General features: G+C 39.0%; 1 protein-coding gene across 1 annotated transcript in view; it reads left to right on the plus strand.

The window, feature by feature from the left end:
- PIEZO2 (piezo type mechanosensitive ion channel component 2) overlaps positions 1–20,235 on the plus strand; it is a 309,019-nt gene that overhangs the window by 218,714 nt on the left and 70,070 nt on the right. The window contains exons 14-22 of the mRNA XM_071737144.1: positions 1,384–1,507; positions 3,135–3,406; positions 4,080–4,228; positions 4,952–5,125; positions 13,490–13,522; positions 13,868–14,100; positions 16,970–17,130; positions 18,066–18,242; positions 18,430–18,555. Coding sequence (XP_071593245.1) covers positions 1,384–1,507; positions 3,135–3,406; positions 4,080–4,228; positions 4,952–5,125; positions 13,490–13,522; positions 13,868–14,100; positions 16,970–17,130; positions 18,066–18,242; positions 18,430–18,555 — 1,449 coding nt within the window. The remainder of the gene's footprint in view (positions 1–1,383; positions 1,508–3,134; positions 3,407–4,079; positions 4,229–4,951; positions 5,126–13,489; positions 13,523–13,867; positions 14,101–16,969; positions 17,131–18,065; positions 18,243–18,429; positions 18,556–20,235) is intronic.

Consider the following 20,235-nt stretch of genomic DNA (forward strand, 5'->3'; position numbering starts at 1 on the left):
TCCTAGTTTATAGCCCTAAAGATAAAGGCTGTATTTTAACTAAAGGTTGGATAATGTATTCTGCAAAGAGCGGAAAATATAAAGAAATGTACTTTAATTCTTTTTGCTCCATTTTCTGCATGCTGTCTGTGTGTTTTCCTGATCTGAAAAGGAAATGAAATTAATACTGTAAAAGGTGGACTGAAAACATTTCTTTGACCTTCCACCCTTCAAGACTTTTCTTAGAGCCATCTCCGACTCTGGAAATTCCAAAGAGACCAAGGTGTAAATGCAGCAGGGAGACAGAGCTAATGTTTTACAATATCAATGGTTTGTGTTTCAAATGCCAGAGCTCCAGGAGGCATCTGGAGAGGCTGAGACAACTGACACAGGCTGCCAGGCTGCTGCTGCAGCTCAGCCATAGCCACGAAGTCAGTGAAAACAGCTGTCACCAGCCTGGGGCCTCTCCTTTCTGCCATGAAGCACTGGCAGGTTACATGAGAGTGCTTTACTTTGTACTTTTGGCCTTTTCAATCTATTGTATGCAAAACATTTGGCTCTGACACACTTATGAAGTAGTGAAATAACCCTTGTTCTGCACCACTGGAGTCAGTGGAAACTTTGCAGGAGGCAAAAATAAAATGAAGTGATGAATAGGCATCATGCTGTTTTCCTGAATTTGGTCCAGCTCTGAATGTTGCACACTGCTGAATTTAGCTTTTTGCAAAGCACTGAAATGCACTTTTCATTAGAGAGATTTATTTATTTCTATGGCATGCTGTGGTTATGGAATTATCATCCCTTAAAACTCTTCAAAGAATTAAGAGCCATCTTAACTCTGGTTGCTGCTCCAGATGCAAGACAAATGAAGTTGACTGCGTCTTTTGTAACTTGAAGACATAGAAAGAAATTTTGGGTTTAAAATTAATTGCATTTAAGTTCCTGAACACTCCTTAAATCAAAAGATTCAGGATATATACCAAAACTCTAGTAATGACAATGCATTCACCTGTCTGTGCTTCTTCCCTTTAAAAAGGGAAAAGTGAATAAAAATGAACAGATGGAAATTATACCAATCAGTATATAGTGTGAAGATCCCTGTACTTGTAAGACAAGAGTTAAAACTGGACTGTGGGCAATAGAACTGTATAGGTAACCACCTTTAAGAAAAGGTGTGCAGGAAAAGTTATTACTCAATGGAAAAGGGAAATGAAAGAAAGTTGGTTTTAATACAGGACATAACTTCACTTCCTCAAAGATGCACTTCGACATTGATGTCATCATTGCCATTTTCTGATGGACAGGGAAAACAAAGACTGCAAAAATTTTGAAATATATGTTTTCATTAGCAGGCTATAGGATATACAATTAGTCTGTTGTTTTTGTTTTGATTTTTGTTTGCAGATTCTTTTCACAATTACTTTCTGGCTACTGCTTAGGCAACACCTCACTGAACAAAAAGCACTTCAGCTAAAAGAAGCAACTTTATCTGAGGTCAAAATTGAAAGTGAAGAAAATGAAGAAAAAGGTAAAGCCACATTCAATTTACTCCTTCAGTCATGATAGAAGTTCCAGTTACTGCATTATTGTAGTGCTCAAAGCAATTAGCAAGATAGTTGTTTTAGATAAGGAAGATATCAGAAAATTTATGTGCAACTATCAGGATATAATATTAAAGCAAAATTGAACTTTAGAAATGCAAACAAAATGCAAATTCTCTTTACTTTTGAACTGCAAGGAAAAAAAAAAAAAAAAAAAAAAAAAAAAAAGGAAGATAATTGAAATAACTCATTTGAGAAATCTCATGGAACTTTCAACTTAGCAGTTTACTCCTGTGTCCCAAACTCAAACCAGAAAGTTAATTGCTGTAGGAGTTTAACCACAAGAGATAAAGAGTTTACATAGGAAAAGTAAAGCTGTTAAATTCTTTGGAAGTTTTGTTTGTACAGAAACATTTCTACAAAATACTGATTTAAATGGGAAAATAAGCATCTCTATTTTTAGTGCAGGGTCTCATGCTCTCAGAGGCATACCTGAGAGCAAAGTTTCAGCTCATATAATAGCTCTGTGCCCTGTTCTCTCTTTTGGTACTGGACACATGTTCCTCCAAACTTTACTTGCCCTTTTCTGTGTCTCTGGATGTTGACCTGAACAAGTTCAACTCACTAATATGGTAGAAAACCAGACTGGGAACCAGGGATTTAGCTTCCTGTTTGAGTCATTACAATATTTGTCTCAGTAAAATGACTGATCAGTATCAGAGAGGGACACTGCAAAGATTTGCAAGTCAAGAGCAATCAAAGAGTCTGAGAAGAGGGATGATGGGTGGCACGGAGTGGGTGGGCAAGACTTGTGATGGTGAAGTCTTGACATGTTACTCAATGTGAACCACCTGCTATGAGTTTGACATGCTCTCTTACCTGGGTGGTTGCTTATGTGTGCTTGATGTTGGGGAATACTTATCCTGCCTTCCACAAGCCTCACAGGGTTAATAGCTGGGGGATCCTAATATCTTCATAGAGCAAAAGCAGTTTGATTTTTCTGCAGTGGCTCTGGTACAGTAGGGGAAGCTGGAAAAGTGATAGATACTTTGAAAAACCACCGTATTTGTGCAGCATTTGTATTTTTTAAGCTTGTTTGGTTTTATGTTAATGTTTTCTCTTGTCTGTGGTTTTTGGAGATAACCACAATATTATCTAGAGGACAAAATTCAAAATGAGAGGTTCAAACTCAAGGTGAGAGTTTAAACTTCAAACTCATGATGAGAGACTTCTGACTGTGCTGGTGGATTCTCTATTTCTGGTTTAAGTTTATTGCCTGGGAGTATAGGTATTGCCATGAAAAGCATTTTGACTGTTATACAACCTTTAGTCTCTAATTTTCCACTACAGCTGCCTCCATTTCAGACAAAGTGGAGATGGGTGTCTAGTAAGGATGTATAGCTATGCATTGTATGGCTACACAAGCAGTTTGAAGCTCACATGAAGTTAAAACTCTTTTCCCTGCTCTGGAGGCATGTATGATTCAAAAATACAGTGTCTAGTGAATATTGTGTTTTAAATTTATGTGTTGTATGCAGAGATTTTACTTTCCACCCATTTGAATTCTTACTAAAAGTCCCCCAAAACAGAGGCCAAATGTGACTGTATTTGCAGAGGAGGAGTTGCAAGAGGGAGAAATAGCAGAAGAACAGGAGGAGAAGGAGAAAGAAGAAGAGAAGGAGAAGGAGGAGGAAGAGGAAGAAGAGGATGATGAGGATGAACAGGATATTATGAAAGTCCTGGGGAAGCTGGTGATGGCTATGTTCATCAAGTACTGGATTTATGTCTGTGGAGGCATGTTCTTCTTTGTCAGCTTTGAGGGCAGAATTGTCATGTACAAAATCATCTATATGGTACTGTTCCTCTTCTGTGTGGCCCTCTATCAGGTGGGTGAGAACTGTGTTACCTGGAGTTTGCTCTTGAATACAATGGTTCATACCTTTAGCTTGGTAATAAAGTAGCTCCAAGCAGAATTCATAAACAATGGGTTTCTTCTTTAGTTAGATACAATATAAAAAGATCATTTGAAGGGGTTAAGTCTAATTCTCCTTTGTCTTTTGATTATCATGACAAGCAAAGTGCACATAAATTAGATGCAGACCAACTGACACCTCTGCTTTGACACTCCACCTCATGTTACTGTAAGCTGGAGAACATGTGTGGGGAAATTCCAGGCCTGTGCATGTCCTGTGCTGCCACCAGTTTCTGTGACAGCCAAAACAAACATCTTCCACACCCCAATGAGCATGGAGTCTCTCTCCTCCTGGACTTTCATCACCTAATGCTGATGAAACAGAGTTACTGAAGCTGTCCCTGGCCTTTATGGCTGTGGCCCTGTCCCAGCAGATGTTTTTACACAGAAGACTTTACTTAGTTGTATGTGCATCAGGATAAAAACTGTACCTCAAAGAACTGTGGCTGCTGTTGGGTAAGCGTTGTTTTCTTCAGGGCAGTTAAGAAAAACAATGTTCTTAGACTTTGCCAGCACAGTTTTGTCAGTATTTTTGTCGGTGTCCTTCCTTTCAGCTGGTTTCAACATCCTTAGTGTGTGATTTTCAGGTGCACTATGAATGGTGGAGAAGGATTTTAAAATACTTTTGGATGTCTGTGGTTGTTTACACGATGTTGGTACTTATCTTCATCTATACGTACCAGTTTGAGTCATTCCCTGGATTGTGGAAGAACATGACAGGCCTGGATGAAAACAAGTAGGCATTTTCATTTATTTTCTTTTTTTTTCTTCTTTGGAGTTGAACTGTGTGGTAGAATGCTCTGAGAGCACTCTTCTTTCTTGAGAGGGAAAAAAGTTATGAGACCATCCTCAGGCATAGCTGACTTTAAGCACTCAGCTCTGAAGCCATAGTTTTGTTTGTGTAACAACTGAGAACAGCAAGATCATGAGAGGGGCTCAAAGAGTCATTATTTCCTCCCATCTGCTGCCAAGGCCTTGGCACTGCTTCTGTTCCAAATTCAGTGCCAATACTTCTCTCTGCCTCTTTGACCATAGCAATAAGATCTCAGGAGAGCTCAGGAGCGTATTTTCAGGATGTCTGGAGCTGCTGTAGGTGGATCTGCCGTGATATGTTGGGCATTTCTCAACAGGAGCTTATTAGAAAGTATGTGTTGTATGAATGTCTCTCCAGAGCAGGACTTCCCATCAGAGACAACTCATCTGATTCAGAAGATCTGCGTCAGGGTTCATTCATTTAGATCTGTAAATTTACAATATCTCTCTATGTTACTGAGTCTGAATGTAAGATATTTGCAGCATCAAACTTACTGGTTTAAAAGAATTAAAAGAACTAAAAATAAATAGCAACTACAAGCCCCTTATTTCCCATTGCAAGTAGCTAGTAATAATGTCTCAGGGCAAGGAAGAAATCTTACTGGGAAAAGATGTCTTAGTGACTTACTTATTTTTTTTTTTCCAGACTAGCAGACCTTGGCTTAAAGCGGTTCTCTGTGGCTGAGCTATTCACACGCATCTTTATCCCCACCTCCTTCCTACTGGCTTGTATCTTACACCTTCACTATTTCCATGACCGATTTCTCCAGCTCACTGATTTAAAAGCTGTGACCAGCAAACAGGACAACACTATTTACAGGTAAAAAAAAACCAAACAAAACCCAACCAAAAAACTATTAATTAGCTGTATACGAAAATGCTGTTTCTGACTGAATTTTTATGCTCACTCTTCATTAGATGTTATTTACCTTTGCTATGATTACCTTTTTAAAAAGAAGGGGCAAAAAATAATCAGCATCCCTTAGAATCCCGCACCCTGCTAAACAAACCACAGTCAAGGATCTGTCTTTCCCCATTTCCCCTTACACATTAAAGTTTTTCATTTTGGGATACATTTTCAAAGGTACTCATAATATTTATTTATCTCAGTGTGTTTGACTTTTAATGGGAGTTAATGCTTAACTGCTATGCATGCCTCTTTGTAAGTCCTATCAATAGTAGAAAATATGGCTTGTAAACTGTGTCACTTGTGTTTTCTGTCCATTTTGAGGGCCAGATGAAAATTGGGCAATCTTTCACAAATGCCACATTTGCACTTGGTAACTGTGACAGCTAAAGTAAAGCTCAGCTTCAGAAATGGAAAAATCCCAAGCCTCAGGTCACTCTTTAAATTACTGCCACTTGGCTATGCAAGCTCTTTGAAACAGGCAGCAATCTCATCAAGTTCATTATTGATTTTTCATGATTTTTGAGAGCTCACAATTCACGAGTTTAATTCTTTCATATTCTCCTGCATAAAACCATGTCTGGCCTAGGATCTTGCACCAGGAATATGAGAGAGAAGTGGTTTTTGTAGTATGTAGTGTCACCTTATGCATTTACATTTACTCTAGTTCTTTGAAGAAACTAATTCATTTCAACACCACTTTGGAGTATTTACCTGCCCAATGATAAGTGTAACTCAACTTCACTCCTGTGCATGAGGACTGGCTGAATAACATCACGTACACCCCAGAGTGGTGTGGAATAATGGCAGTTTATCTTAACAGAGGATTCTGTTCTAGGATTGCTACATTTACAAAAGCATTTCAGATCTTTTACATGCTTTCCATTTAACATGAAGCAGATTTACAGTTCTTGGTACAAGTATGTTTGTGTTCCTTATCAGCAGTGCATATGAATAACATCTACTTTTGTAGAATGCTTCTGGTTTCTGTATTTACTCAAGCTGCCAAAACCAGAACAAATCAAACTAGCTAAAATTTCCTAGCAATGTTGTACTTTTTTTTTAACTTACCATTGAAAATGACCTTTTGCCTAAAAAGTTTTCCTTTTTTTTTTTTTTTTTTTTTTTATGAGTTGCCAAATCTGATGGTAGATGCAAGAGAAATGGCCTGTGAGCAAACTTTTTGTGCAGCAGCAAGTCCAAGTTAATAGAACTGGACAGAATAGCCCTGAACCCAGATCCTAGTTGTGTGCCTGAGCTGAAACAGGGTTGTTCCTGAGCTGAGGCATTTGGGGAAATGTGCTACACTTTGCAATAACTGTGCAAGCAATTTTGTAGCTGAAACAATTTACACTTGTGCTGAGTAACACAGAAACATCTTCTACCTCCCTCCTAGTGCAACCCACTAGGCACAAACTGGGGGAAAAAACAAACAAAAAAAAAACCCAAAAAACAAGGCATTGCCAGGATTTAGGTGCATTCATGCTATAGTAAGTACCCTCAGGCTGTGAAATCACTACTTAAAAATCTTCCTGTTATACATACAAAAGTAGTAAAATATTCACTTCAGCTCTCCAAATGCTGGCATGAACAGAACCACTGTGTCTGAAACCACATCATTCTCAGAGGGTGGAACCACTGAAACTTAAAATGCAAAATGTTTTTAGTATCCTGCTGATAGGAAAAAAAAAAAAAAAAATGTTCAGAAAAGAAAACTGTGGGATGTAGATTTTATCAGTAGTCAGTGACATTTTAGCCATGAGGAAGTAACATTTAGATAGGGTGCTGAAAGTAAACACATTGTCACACTAGGTTTTTTTACTAGAATGACAGGTGAAGAGAATCATGTGATATCATTAGCTTTTTTTTTTTTTTTTGCTTTTTTTTTTCCTCCTTGCTACTATATTGCTATTTTTTTAAGTCTAAACATATACTAGATTGTATTGAGCTGTCAGATAAGTAGCTAGGTATTTTTAACCTGTAAATATGGTCTATGTGCTTTATTTGCTGTTTCAAATTATTTCAAAATAAGCTAATTATATGTAGTGTTTGTTTCTACTCAGAAGCTTTCATAAATGTATCCAGTTCCCAAACCAGGACACTTTTTCTGGGTTTTATTGCCATAAATAATACCTAATGTGAAAGTCCAACTGTTTTCTTTTGATGAGGTAAATAAGTAGTAAGCATCAGTTGGCTTTATAATTCAAAGCTTCAGAATGAGAGCTCAGCTGACTTTTGTACTGATGATGCATAAAGGTGGATAAGAACTAGCACAACAACCAGCTCCAGCTAAACAGTAATGCTAGCAACAGAAATAAATTGCAAGGACAATTAAAGATTAAAGACTCATTTGTGTCATGCAGCTTTCTTACAAAACCAGTAAAACTTCATTTTTTCTTCAAAAACACTAGCAACTGGCTTACTTTCAAAAGTGCTTTTATGTTTCTTTTGCAGAAAAACAAAAAATTCTAAATAAAAAACCTGAACTTCATTTTTTAAAAAGCAGACAGAAACATATCCTTTTAATAGCAAACTTGTTAAAACAAGCAGGAACTAGTCATAAAAGTAATAAAGCAGCTCCAAGTCCTCTATCTGCTCATGAACAGCTAGGTATTATTACTGTATTATGTTTGAGTCTAACTGAAGAGTCCTATTAAAATTTTTGAGACTGTTCCTCTATTAAAATGCTGCTTTATGTGAGCAAAATTTGCAGGCGTGTTCAAAAATAAGACTCTGCTACCTGCTAATTGAGGGGACAGAAATTGGTAGTTGTCACTGTTTATAAAGCTGATTTATAAAGACCAGTTTTATATCTGCAAGAGAAAGAAAAAACGTCTGATTAGGGTTTCCCAAGCCTGTTTCCTTGCTGCACCATGAATTATGGTGTAGCAGAGATAAAGTCTGTGAGGAAGATCATTTCTGTGGTGTGATGCTCCATTACAACTATCTCTTAAAAAAATCAAAGTATTCTTTGGTTTACTTGAGATAAAGCAATAAAGACTATTCTCACATTTTGGGATCTGTGAAAAGAACTTGCAGTTATGACTGAAGCTGCATATAGTTTAATATATAAGCTTCCTAGACTTTTCACTGTGAGGTATTTGTTACACTTTAAGATTGTGCTTTGCTATGTCAATAGGGCTCTCTCACTAACCAGGAAAGTGTATCCACTCCTATTTAACTCTTTCCTTTTCTCTCTCTCTAATTCATTTCCCATTTTCATCTCATGCATTCTTGTGATTTCACCTCCCACCTCATAGCCATGCCAAAGTCAATGGCCGTGTTTATCTAATAATTAATAGGTGGGTACTTCAGATCTTCCTTTCCTTTAAAATGCATACACTTTTAACTTTTTTGTTACTTCTTATTAACCTTAAAACAACATATGTTCTTCTGCACAATACTGTGAAGTATGCAAGGAGAAAATGTTCAGGTATTGTAGTCTCTTAAGGCTGCTGAAGCAGTCAGTAGTCCTCTCCTACATCTGTATATGTTGTGAGTTCATCTTCCAACTGGGAATTCTCTTAAAATTTACCCATGCCTCAATACAGGAATAATTGGTGCTATTTGTAATTGGCTGCAGACAATAGACTTGGTTGAGGAGGCTCGTTTATCTACCCTTTGTTTGTGCATGGAAAAATGCATGCTTGCATGTGCACAGAGACACACAGACAGCCAGAGACACATGTCCCTGTCTTCCTTGCAAGAACCTAAAAAAGGGGGTTTGATGGTCAGGTTAATTAAATGTGCAGTATGTATTTTAAATTTGTACAGACTGAGATTTCCTGAGTCAGAGACAGAAGTGGAACACGCAGTACACTGAAACCACTGCGTGCTAAGGATGTTAATTCAGAAGCTGACTTGAGTGCTGCAGGATCCAAACTACAAAAGCCCACATTGCCATCATTGTCATCCCTTTATAAATGGCATCTTGAAAACAGTTCCATAAAGTAGACTTCTGTCAAAATATTTTAATGGAGTGAATGTGGGCTTTTGTTTAATCAGCTCCAAAATCAGAAGGACTCCTGTGTTTGTTGTTGCTACTGAATTTAAACAGAAAAGATGAGAAAGTCCCTTGTTTAGATATTTGTGACTACCTGCTCTAACAGGAAGTTAATTTATGTGCCATATTCACGCTCCCTCGAGTGTTATCATGTAGGTTAGGCCAGGGTTCTTAAAAGTTCACCAGATCTGGAAATCTGGTCTGCAAAAAGCCTGTGTGTCAGGGAGCAGGGAGGGCAAGTGGCTCAACAAGGGCAGGCAAGTCAGGAGCTGAGGGACACTGCCAAGAGGCAAGGCTGGGCTCTCTCTCCGTGGAGTGTCAGGAGCAGGAACAGCAACTGAGGGTAAGGATCAGATCTGGAGATGGTAAGAAACGTCAGCTCCAGCCTGAGGAGCTCCCAGCAAGTCCATAGAGATGATCCAGATCAGAGATGAAGGCATGGTCAGTCTGTGTTTCAGGCTTAGGGTCAGGGGGGCACGGGAGAAGTGGAGGCACAGATGTGATTCAGCCCCAGAGTAGGGAGAAGAGCCTCAGTGTGAGCACAGCTCCCAAAGGAAGGAGAGGGATCCCCTGCACTGAGGCTTGGCCACACATCCCAGCACAAACCAACAAGCTGGCCTTGCATGCAGGCAGCAAAACACCCCTGCAAGGGCAGGGAGAGCACTCAGGACTCTGCCAATGAAAGTACAGCCACCCTATGCTCAATTTGAATTTTGCATGCTGATTGTTCAGAAGATGCGTCACTACTGTTCTGTGGAGAAGAAAGCTTTCTGTTACCAAGGCTGTGCATGAGAGATTCTTGAGAAACTGTTTGTGGACATCAAGTTTGAAGCTCCCTAAACTGATTGCAAGAAATTATCAAAGAAAAAATATACTTCATAATACATTCAGTAAGTTATTCATCTTCTGCTCTTTTAGAAAATTGCAAGTAGATGAAAGGATTCAGTGTCCAGCAAGAACCTGGGGCACATGCCTGATTTTGGTGCCTCTGAAATGGCTTTGGTGTCTAAAAGTAGATCTCTTAGTATACTTCTTGTTATTGAAACCCTATGTAATAAACTTGAGGGCAAGAAACGCTCTCATTCAAAATCATTAGTGGCTGTACTTTCAAGGCTTCTTGTCCAAATTATTAGTTAGCCACTTCTCTTCCAAAATATCTTTTTGTTATTTCTATTTCCCACTAGTACGTGCTTTTTGACTTGAAGTTACACCTGACTTGCTGTGAAACCTGTAGGAGTAGCTTGTTTTAGATATCCTAAGGTAGTGCAGGTTTTTTTAACTCAATACCTCAGTGTTGTCTGTTACATGATATCATGGGATCTTGTAGTAAAAAAAAAAAAACAATAAAAGAGGAGGTTTGGGAAGAAAGATTCCAAACAGACTAACTTTCTGAATAGGGGACAGAGCTTTTTATCAGGCCTTGGATCTCCTAAGCACACAGTCCCATGCTCAAGCCTGCTGATGTCAGTAAACTATGCTCTGACATACTGAAAACTAAGCTCATACTAAAGCTTTATCAAGCATATATATTGCATGCTTCTATCTTTATAATCCCATCATCTTCTGAATCTCTTGAAATGGGAGTTATACCACTGAGAGAAAAATGAGACCTCTCACACACTATCCTGTATGGTTACTTTGTTTCTTTCCAGTTTACACCAAGGTAAGTAATTAAATCCTTGATTTACACCAGTGTGAGTGTAGATTTTTCCCTTATAAAAGTCAGTTGGAAAAATACCTAATTAAAGCAATTGCAGATATGCAATACCTGTCTGATGATATGGATACTGCCATTTCATGAGGCATTGGCTTTTGAATGTTCTCTGATGATTTATAATCACTGAAAATCTCCCTAACATTTGAATTGAACTGAAAAAAATGAAGGTTCATTCTCTCTTCTTTGTACATGACCACTCTATTGGTACATTATTAGAATTCTAAATAGATATATAGTTAGATTATGTCATTTTAGGGAATATAGTTGTTTGGCCATTTTAGAGATTTGAATATCCTTTTAGCATATACACTGGCTTAAATAGGAAAATAAAGTATGTTGGATGAAAAGCCTTATTTACAATAGCCAAAGCTACTGAATATATTCTTGAGTATAAGATATTTTCAGATTAATTGACACTGAGGTTCATAGCCCATGAACCCCATGATGTGGGGTTTTAGTAATCATTGCCATTAATACATTTATTCTGTGAGATTATTTTGTGCTTAACTCTCTTATTTAACTTCTACTTTTAAGCTGCCTTCAGGAATATCTATGACATTACTATTACTCTTGCACTTGGGTCACAACAGCCCCAGACAAAGCTTCAGCCTTGGGGAAGAGTGGCTGGAAAGCTGCCCAGAGGAAAAGGACCTGGGGTTCTGGTTGACAGGAAGCTGAACCTGAGCCAGCAGTGTTCCCAGCAGGCCAAGAAGGCCAACAGCATCCTGGCCTTTATCAGGAATAGTGTGGCCAGCAGAACTAGGGAAGGGATTGTGACCCTGTAGTAGGCACTGGTGAAGCTGAATTTTGAACGATTTGCTTGGTTTTGGGCCCATGACTATAAGAAGGATATTGAGGTTCTGGAGCAAGTCCAGAGAAGGGCAATGAAGCTGGTGAAGGGTCTGGAGAACAAGTCTTATGAGGAGCTTCTGAGGGAACTGAAGTCATTTAACCTGGAGAAAAGGAGGCTAAAGGGGAGTGCTTATGGCTCTCTACAACTACCTGCAATGAGGTGGGGGTCAATCTCTTTCTCAAAGTAACAAGTGGCAGAACAAGGGGAAATGGCCTCAAGTTGCACTAGGGGAGGTTTAGCTTGGATATTAGGAAAAAATTATTCACTAAAAGGGTTACAAACACTGGAACAGGATGCCCAGGGAAGTGGTTGAATCACTATCCCTGGAGGTATTTAAAAGACTTAGAGGTGTGAACATGGTTTAGCAATGAACTCTGCAGAGTTAGGTTAATGTTTGGACTTGATGATCTTAAAGATCTTTTCCAGCAAGAACAATTCTATGATTATGTGATTCTGTGCTTAGTCAAGTTTCTGTATCTTTTCCCTAATATGAGCCACCAAAGTTTCAGTCTTGAAGAAACTGCAACTCCCAATTATTGGAAAAATAATTCTGCTTGTTTGTTGTTCTCTTTAACTGCTTAGCTTATGTGCTTATTTTCTAATGATCAGAAGGTTGAATCGAGATTTTTAGTTTTATGAAGTGTAAAAATCTTAGTTAAAATTGGTAGAATTTCCTGTCTAAATTGTAATATGCCTGAGTTTTGCATCATATAAAATAAAAGCACTGAGAAAGTACTGTAGCATGTTGAAGTTACTTGCATTAATTCAGGCACAACCTGGACTTGCACAGATTCTTGAAAGTGTGAAGAGTATATTCATTTCAGTAGCACGGCTAAACATTTAGTGACCTGATTGGTTAGATATGCACTTGCCAAAGGGAAAAATTATGGCAAGAAATTGTATTCAGAGGGACTATTTATGGTGTAAACACTGTGCTGAACAAAGCACGTAGAGTCAGGGAATTAGGAAAAGTGGGTTTTCTGCAAATATCAGAGGTGAGTCCCAACAATACAGCTTGAGGGACAGGGATAGAAAATATCTGAGGCCAGAAGGGAATGTGTCTTTTCTCAATATAGAAAAGGTATATACTGAATAAATCATATAAAAAGTGGCAGCATGGCAATAAAGAAATACCTGTTCTGTGTACCTCTGTTTTATTGGTCTGAAGAGTATTAGTAGATTTAGTAAGAGACAGTTATAAATCCAAGCAAAATTCTCTGTGAGAATGAGAAAAGAGAGAGAATGAATGGCACTATCAAAGACAGGAATGAATACACTGGAACCACAGGCATGGAATTTTTGCCTTTGTTCATTCCCACACCTGGCACTGGAAGAACACTTGCAAATTCTCTGGCTTCCCAGTTGCACCTTTCAATAGGAAAAATGTGGGAATGGCTTTGCAGTGATCATTCAGGTACTTGTGATGATTCAGCTGCACTAAGAGCGTGGTTCAGAGCTGACCACATTTATCACTGGTGTAAATAAGTTGTCCCCTTTCCATCTGTGCTGCAGTTCCATGTTTCTTTCTAGAAGCACCCTGTGAATGTCATGATGGCATGCTCTTGGCATCAGAAGGCTTCTGCAGATGGAGTAGAAGAATGCTTTATGACTTGTGATATAGCATGACATATTTGTCAGTGACCTTCTCTGTAACCCCTCTGTTCTCATCTCCCTTTTTCTTTCTGTTCCAATTACTTTGAGCAGCCTCAAGAAAAAAATACCAAACCACCAAAATGAGTAAGTCCCCTATGAAGTCATGAAATGTTTCCTCTTAAACAATGTCATTTCATGCTTCTACATCTTAAACTCTGGCCATTTTCTCCAGTGGGGAAAATGTCAAGTTTAAGTGTCAATACCACTCATTACTAACTAACCATTAGTATCTGAGTGAAAAGTAGTTACTAATACATTCCAAATCAATTTGCAGTGTGTGTTTGGAGAAAGTACCAGAATCATTAACTTTTCCACTTCTAAGGCATTCTCCATGAGCAGTTTGTTTTTTCTAATTATACATCTTGAAAAAGAAAAAGCCTATCATGTCACTACTGCTCAGTTTGCTGACATTCTACTATTTACCAACAGACTGGTGCACCAAGATGGAAGCCTGCCTGACATAACTATGATGAATTTAACAACTAGCAGAGATAAAGAAGAGGATAAAATGCTGGAAGAAGCTGGTGAGAAAAGAATGGAAGAGCCAGAGGGGGAGGGAGGGAAAGGGAGGGTCGAAAAAAGAAAAGAAGAAGAGAAGGAAGATGTGGACAAGGAAGAATATGATGATGAAGACATTGAATCAGAGGAAGAAGAAACTACAGGTAAGCTCTACACATTTCAAATTTTGCCTTCCTCAGTCTTAGTTAGCAGTGGCAACAGATGATTCATTTTTGGTCATCCCTACTCACTTAGGTCATCAAGTTTTCCTTCTAATTTCACATACAGTCTTTGCCAAAAGAGCCTGAACTGAGCAGATGGCTAATTATAAATTATTCAACAGCCTACAGTCTCTTCTGGGAAAAAACCATACTGTTTCTGTAGGATGCTGAAAGAATTAAAAAATAGATCAACCCACCTCTTTCTTCAGAAGGCAACTCTTCTAGGTGTTCTGGATTGGATTAATAGGAGGTTACCCCAAATCCTAAGAGCTCCTTTAGAGTGAAATAGCTTTATAATAAAGACAATGCACATACATATTTAATCTCTGATACTGCATGCTTTCAAGGCACTCCACTCCAGAAGTCCCAATGGCTTTGCTTCATTATTCATGTGCACTGTAGTGCCATATTTTTCACTTCTGAATACAGAATGAGTAATTTATGCCAGAGAACATGAAAATGCTGAAGGGCAGATGTAGTGGTGTTCTCTTCCTTGATATTGCTAGGGTGAATTTGTAACATGAATTATTTCTGTAACTCAGCTTGGAATAAGAGCCATGAGTGAAAACCAGGGGAGAGCATTTAACACCCAAGGAAGCTGCATTGTCTGGAAATGTCCTTGCCACAAATGGAGGTGCTCATGCCAATCTTCACAGGACAATGATGCATAAATAGGGACAAGATCTTTGTCAAGGCACAATGGCTCCAGGGAAGCTCAGATGATACTACTTTCCTTTGAGCAACCTGGTCTAGTGGAAGGACTCCCTGGCCATGACAGGAGGGTTGGAAATAGAGGATCTTTAAGGTCCATTCCAGCCCAAAACATTCTATGTTCTGTGATTCTACCTTTCCTGGCTGGGACAGTCTTTCCTTACAGAAGTGTTCATGAGCCATGGAAACCTGTCTTGGCCAGATTTCATGTGGTCTGTGATGGAGATGAGGTTGTTGCACTCTGGCCATCTCTATATTCTGGAAGAGGGGCAGAGGCCACCTGGTGAGGTTTCCCTATGCACCAACACATCAAGCAGGGCAGTGGGGAGCTGCAGCCTTCTCCCTGGGGCCCTTTCAGCACCACAGTAAATGGAGCTTGGCAATAGCATGAGGTGATGCTTGCCTTGGGTAAAGTGTCTTCAAGCTCTACAGGCATTTATTTCTATCAAAGAATGTTATCATTTTTGTATATCAATGTGTCTGGAGTTTTGACATTATTTTAACATGTTGATGTGTCCAGATGTTATTACACAGTGATGTACATTGTTTTGATGGATGCCATCAGATCTATATTTTTGTCCCCTGTGCATGTAGTGCCTGGACAGGCTAGGCAGAGCTCAAAAAAGGGCCTTAGCTACCTGCTACATTTAACTAGCACTTTCTGGATATACTTTGCACGGTGGCAACACTGCAAATTAAAATAAATGCAATGAAGAATGTGTGAGAACATCTAATTCTATAAATAAAAACTTGCCTTAAGTACACTCATTGTACCTATAAAAACACAGATGTAGGATTAGAGCTCTGTAGCTTGATTTATTTGTTGTGTGTAATTATATACTCATGGAATTCCCATCACCCAGCATTTTTATTAGCATTTTCTAAGTTGTGGTTGGAGAAAAAGGGCAGGAGGGGAAAAAAATGGAATTTTGTTTTCAGGTATTCCAAAAGTCTGCTTTTACACACAAGTATGGCTATGTTCTTCACACAAATATGCACAGAATTGCATATTTGGGTTGCTTTTTGTATAAAATAACTAGATAAGTTGAAGTAAATTCATTCAGAAGCTTATAACTCCTTGGCATATTTACCAGCTTAGGCGGTGATGTGTTTTGGTGCCACTTGCAAATGTTTGCATCTCTGATGTTACTGTAAGAATGTTCTCAAAGCACACCAAATCATTCCTAATCTCCAAAGTGCTTCTGAAATCCCTAATACAGTATGAAGAGTTTACACTGATATGTGAAACAGTTTCTACACCTAGCCCACAAGCAAAGATGGCATTTAGAGACCATATGTGCTGCCATATATATTAATGTAATAATGAATGTTGCCACAAGCTTGCTCACTGGGCTTTTATTTGGGAGGGTGACTTTTTAAGCAAAATGCTGTCTTCAAAGGGATGCTTTCATCAGACTTCAGCTAAAGCTCCCTTTTCAAATGAGAGAAATATTCAATTGGACTACACTGGTTTAGGTGTCTGTCCTGAGATGACACAAATCATGCCCTAGGAGGGTGTGCTATTGCAAGGCAGTTTATATAAATCTGATATATGAAGACATCTGTAGTATAGCTCTCTTAAGCCATGTGATAAGAATCCTGCTGTTAGTGTGCATGGATCTCTGCCTGGTTGGCTGAAAAGTATAGTCTGTGCTTTCTGAAAACAGATGGGGGTCCATAGCTTCCAAACAAAATCTAATTCTTTGGAGCTGGACAAAGGCCAGTGCTGGAGTGTCTCAGATGTAGTCCCTGGATGGCATCCCTAAACTTAGATCCAAAGATACTGGAGGAAAATGGAGCCCAAGAGTGGCTCTGCTAAAGAAGAATAAAAGCAGAATTGGCAAGGGAAGCCACCACCGCCACTTTCAATGTGGGGAATCCTTTCAGTGAATATGGGTCAGAAGGGAGCACAACACAGCTAAATGGACCTCAACCACATTTTGTCACTGAGCTGTGCCTTTAACCTCTTGTCTTATTCTGATGTATAGAAGAGAAGCTTCTACAGAATATGTAAAGCTCATTGCTGCCTAGTGGATCATTCCTTTTAAAAGAGACTTCTGATTTTCTATTTCCCACTGGTTCTGCTTGAACCTCTCTGCAGACTTAAGGAACAAGTGGCATCTGGTGATTGACCGCCTTACAGTGCTGTTTTTGAAATTCCTGGAGTATTTCCATAAGATGCAAGTCTTTGTGTGGTGGCTGTTGGAGTTGCACATCATCAAAATCGTTTCTTCTTACATTATCTGGGTCACAGTGAAAGAGGCAAGTAAATACTTCCTATCAAAATCTTACTTATGGCAGAGGCTTGGCAGCATCTGCACCCAAGTGCAGGGAGATACCTTCCTCACATCAGACCTTGTTGAAATCGGGGGATCCAGCTGGGCTTTGTCAGATGCTGGGCACCTGCCTTGACATCCACCTCCACAGTGATGTTCTACTTGCCAAGGTATTCTCAGTCCTCCTCTCCACCTATTAAGGTTTTATTAGTCTAATTCTTGTGACTCAGGAGATGTAATCTGTCCCCTATTCAAGTTGACTGCAGACACCATCCAGGGGTGGAGGGTGTAGAAAAGGGTTAGGAAGGAACAGCTAGGAAAATCAGTTAAACTGGGTCTGGTCCTGAAGAAACAGGCATTTGAAGCTATGCCTAAAGAAAAAGAGAGCAACACCTTTAGCTGTGCCTTTGGTGTGGGCAGTGTGAGTTCTCTACCTGACATAGAACAGGCTAGTAGGGTAGGATTCACTAAAAAACAAAAATAAAAATAAAAAGTCATTTTTCTCACATCTTTGGGGCACAAAGGTAAAGAGGATGAAGGTGGATTCCTCAAACTCATGGATCTGTCATCTTGTTTGCTTCACATGCACTAAAGTAGTTGAACCATCCTGTGGTCATTTGTATTTCATGTCTGTTGGGTGGGTATGCAGTTTTGTGGGTCTAGTAGTATTAATACTATATAGGAGATAACATTCTTCCTAAACTGAGAAAACTAAGCTGTTTTTCTTCTCTTACCTCTGTGTCTATGTTATCATGAATATTGGTGTAATTTTTTTTTTCAGTGTTTTTCTCAGTTTCTCCATGTCCCTCTTCTTGGAATATTTTTTTTTATTTAAAATAAGGTCTGACCTATGAAAAAGGTCAGATTTTCTCAGTTGTCTTGTTACTCCATGTAATTTCCATCCTGTTTTTGTGTTTTCAGGTGTCTCTGTTTAACTTTGTGTTTTTAATTGCCTGGGCTCTTGCTTTGCCATATGCTCAGTTTCGCCCATTGGCATCCAGTATCTGCACTGTTTGGACATGTGTGATTATTGTCTGCAAAATGTTGTACCAGCTCACATCTATTGACCCCAGCACTTTTTCCAGTAACTGTACATTGGTGAGTACAAGTGCACATTGAAAAGGTTTGACTGCTGCCTTCTTCAATGAAGAAGAGCAAAAGGAAGCATATCAAGTACTGAAAACTGTATTTCACCTGATCTACTGCTGTTGATTTCTACTGTTGTTTATCCCTCCCCTAACAGCCTTAAGCTCATTTTTCAGAAATTGTTGCATTTTCTTTTTAGCCTGGAGAGAATGAAACTAGGGTCAATTTAGAAGAACTCAAAACTTCAGTCCTCTACAGTGGGCCAGTTGATCCTGCAGAATGGGTTGGATTGAGGAAGTCTTATCCTCTGCTTGTGTACTTAAGGGTAACTACTTTTATTATCTACATTGAGATGTTTTCTTATTTGCGGTGAAATTAAAAGTGTCTTTGAATAAATAAGCTGCCACATACAAAAAATACAATGCATGCCATCGATAAGAGGGAAGTGCAGAGTGGAAGAGGCAGCAGAAAACCGTATCTGTTATACAGAGAATTTCCAGAAGGGATTCAGTACAAATTAAAATAATCTTAATTGGAAAGCTCGGCTTTCAGTCTCTGCCATCTGTTAAGAGCACTCTAGGAAATGTGATATTTAAGAGCTCTAAGGTATTAAGAGGTACAAAGCTTTCAGGTACTAAAGAACTGATGGATCTAATTGGAGTAATTGCTTTGAATGACAGTGTATGCTATAAGCAGTTAATTTTTTGAAGTGCTTATTCCTTAGCAACGGATTAGCAAATATAATGAATTAAGGGAGTTATTCATTCAGACAGTTGTAAATGGATGTCTTTTTTTTTTTCTTCTTGTTTTTGGTTAATGCCTGAGAGCAATATTTTATTATTCCTCTTTTGATTAGAAAACCCTACTTACATAAACATGTGGCATCTCCTGGTTTGTGTTTTTTTTTTTTTTTTGACACCTTACATGTGTCATCTCAATTGCAAGAATCCGCAAAATTTTGTATACACAGTTTAAGTCTGTCAGAACTTTGTTGACTGAACAACAGCAAGTTTTGATCTAACTCTATTTATTCCTCATTTCTTCCTTGGGACCTCACCTCTGTTTGCTTTGTTTGTATAGAGAAGACCTGCCAAGCTCTGCTGGTCAACATATCATGCCCTGGTTGTGCCTCTGCCTCTCACTCCCTTAGCCATATACCTCCCACACTTAAGGATATATGTGGGGAAATGCAGTTACTAACCCAAGAGTTCTGCATGGAGAGTGAAGTTGCCCAGTAATGTCTGGTTTGATGCTAGGAGCTTTACAGCTATAAATAAGTAGTATTTTTTTACTAGAAATTGTTCTAGAAGGGTTTTCATTGAGTTAGCAATGAATAGAGGAATTCAATTCAGTGACAGACCTGAGCTTCAAGTCTTGGTGTGTTTCTGTTGTGCCTCTTTAACAACAGATATTCAAAGAGTCTGAAGCCTTGAAGTGAGGGGCCTACCTTTGATGGATTGTGTAAAACTTACCCCCAAAGAGTAGGAAGCCAAGGGACAGCTAGCAAAAATAACGTGTCAAAAAAACCCCACAATCCAAACCAAAAACAAAGCGGTAGCATCTGTCTCAGGACACTCATGTCCCAAATATTTCTCAGTAAACAGAGATCTAGAGACTGCCTCTTCAGTTTGAGTGTCAGCTTCCTTGTGGGATTTTCTGTGAGATGGTCTTTTTGACCAGCTTTTGGAGTTGTTTAATACCTCTGTTCCATTGAGCATAGGGAAGACCTTCATCAAGGAAGGAAAAAAACTCAGATCAGAGACATTTGAGACTGCATCCCAGTCAAAGTGGCTTTGGGAGAGATGGAGCTGTACTTGAGTGAAGACCTAGAGTTACTGTTAATTTAAAAGAATATCCAGAGTTCATCTGCTCTAGCCAGCACTCTCACAGGTTTAGGAAATCAGTTCTTCCCAGCAGAACTGCAGATGGCTTTGTGTGTTATTGTATCCTCTATCTCCTACAAAGCAAGGTGTGATATCTTAAGCTATGAAACATGAGAAGGCAC

The sequence above is a fragment of the Heliangelus exortis genome, chromosome 2, assembly GCF_036169615.1.
Source record: "Heliangelus exortis chromosome 2, bHelExo1.hap1, whole genome shotgun sequence".
Lineage (NCBI taxonomy): Eukaryota > Metazoa > Chordata > Aves > Apodiformes > Trochilidae > Heliangelus > Heliangelus exortis.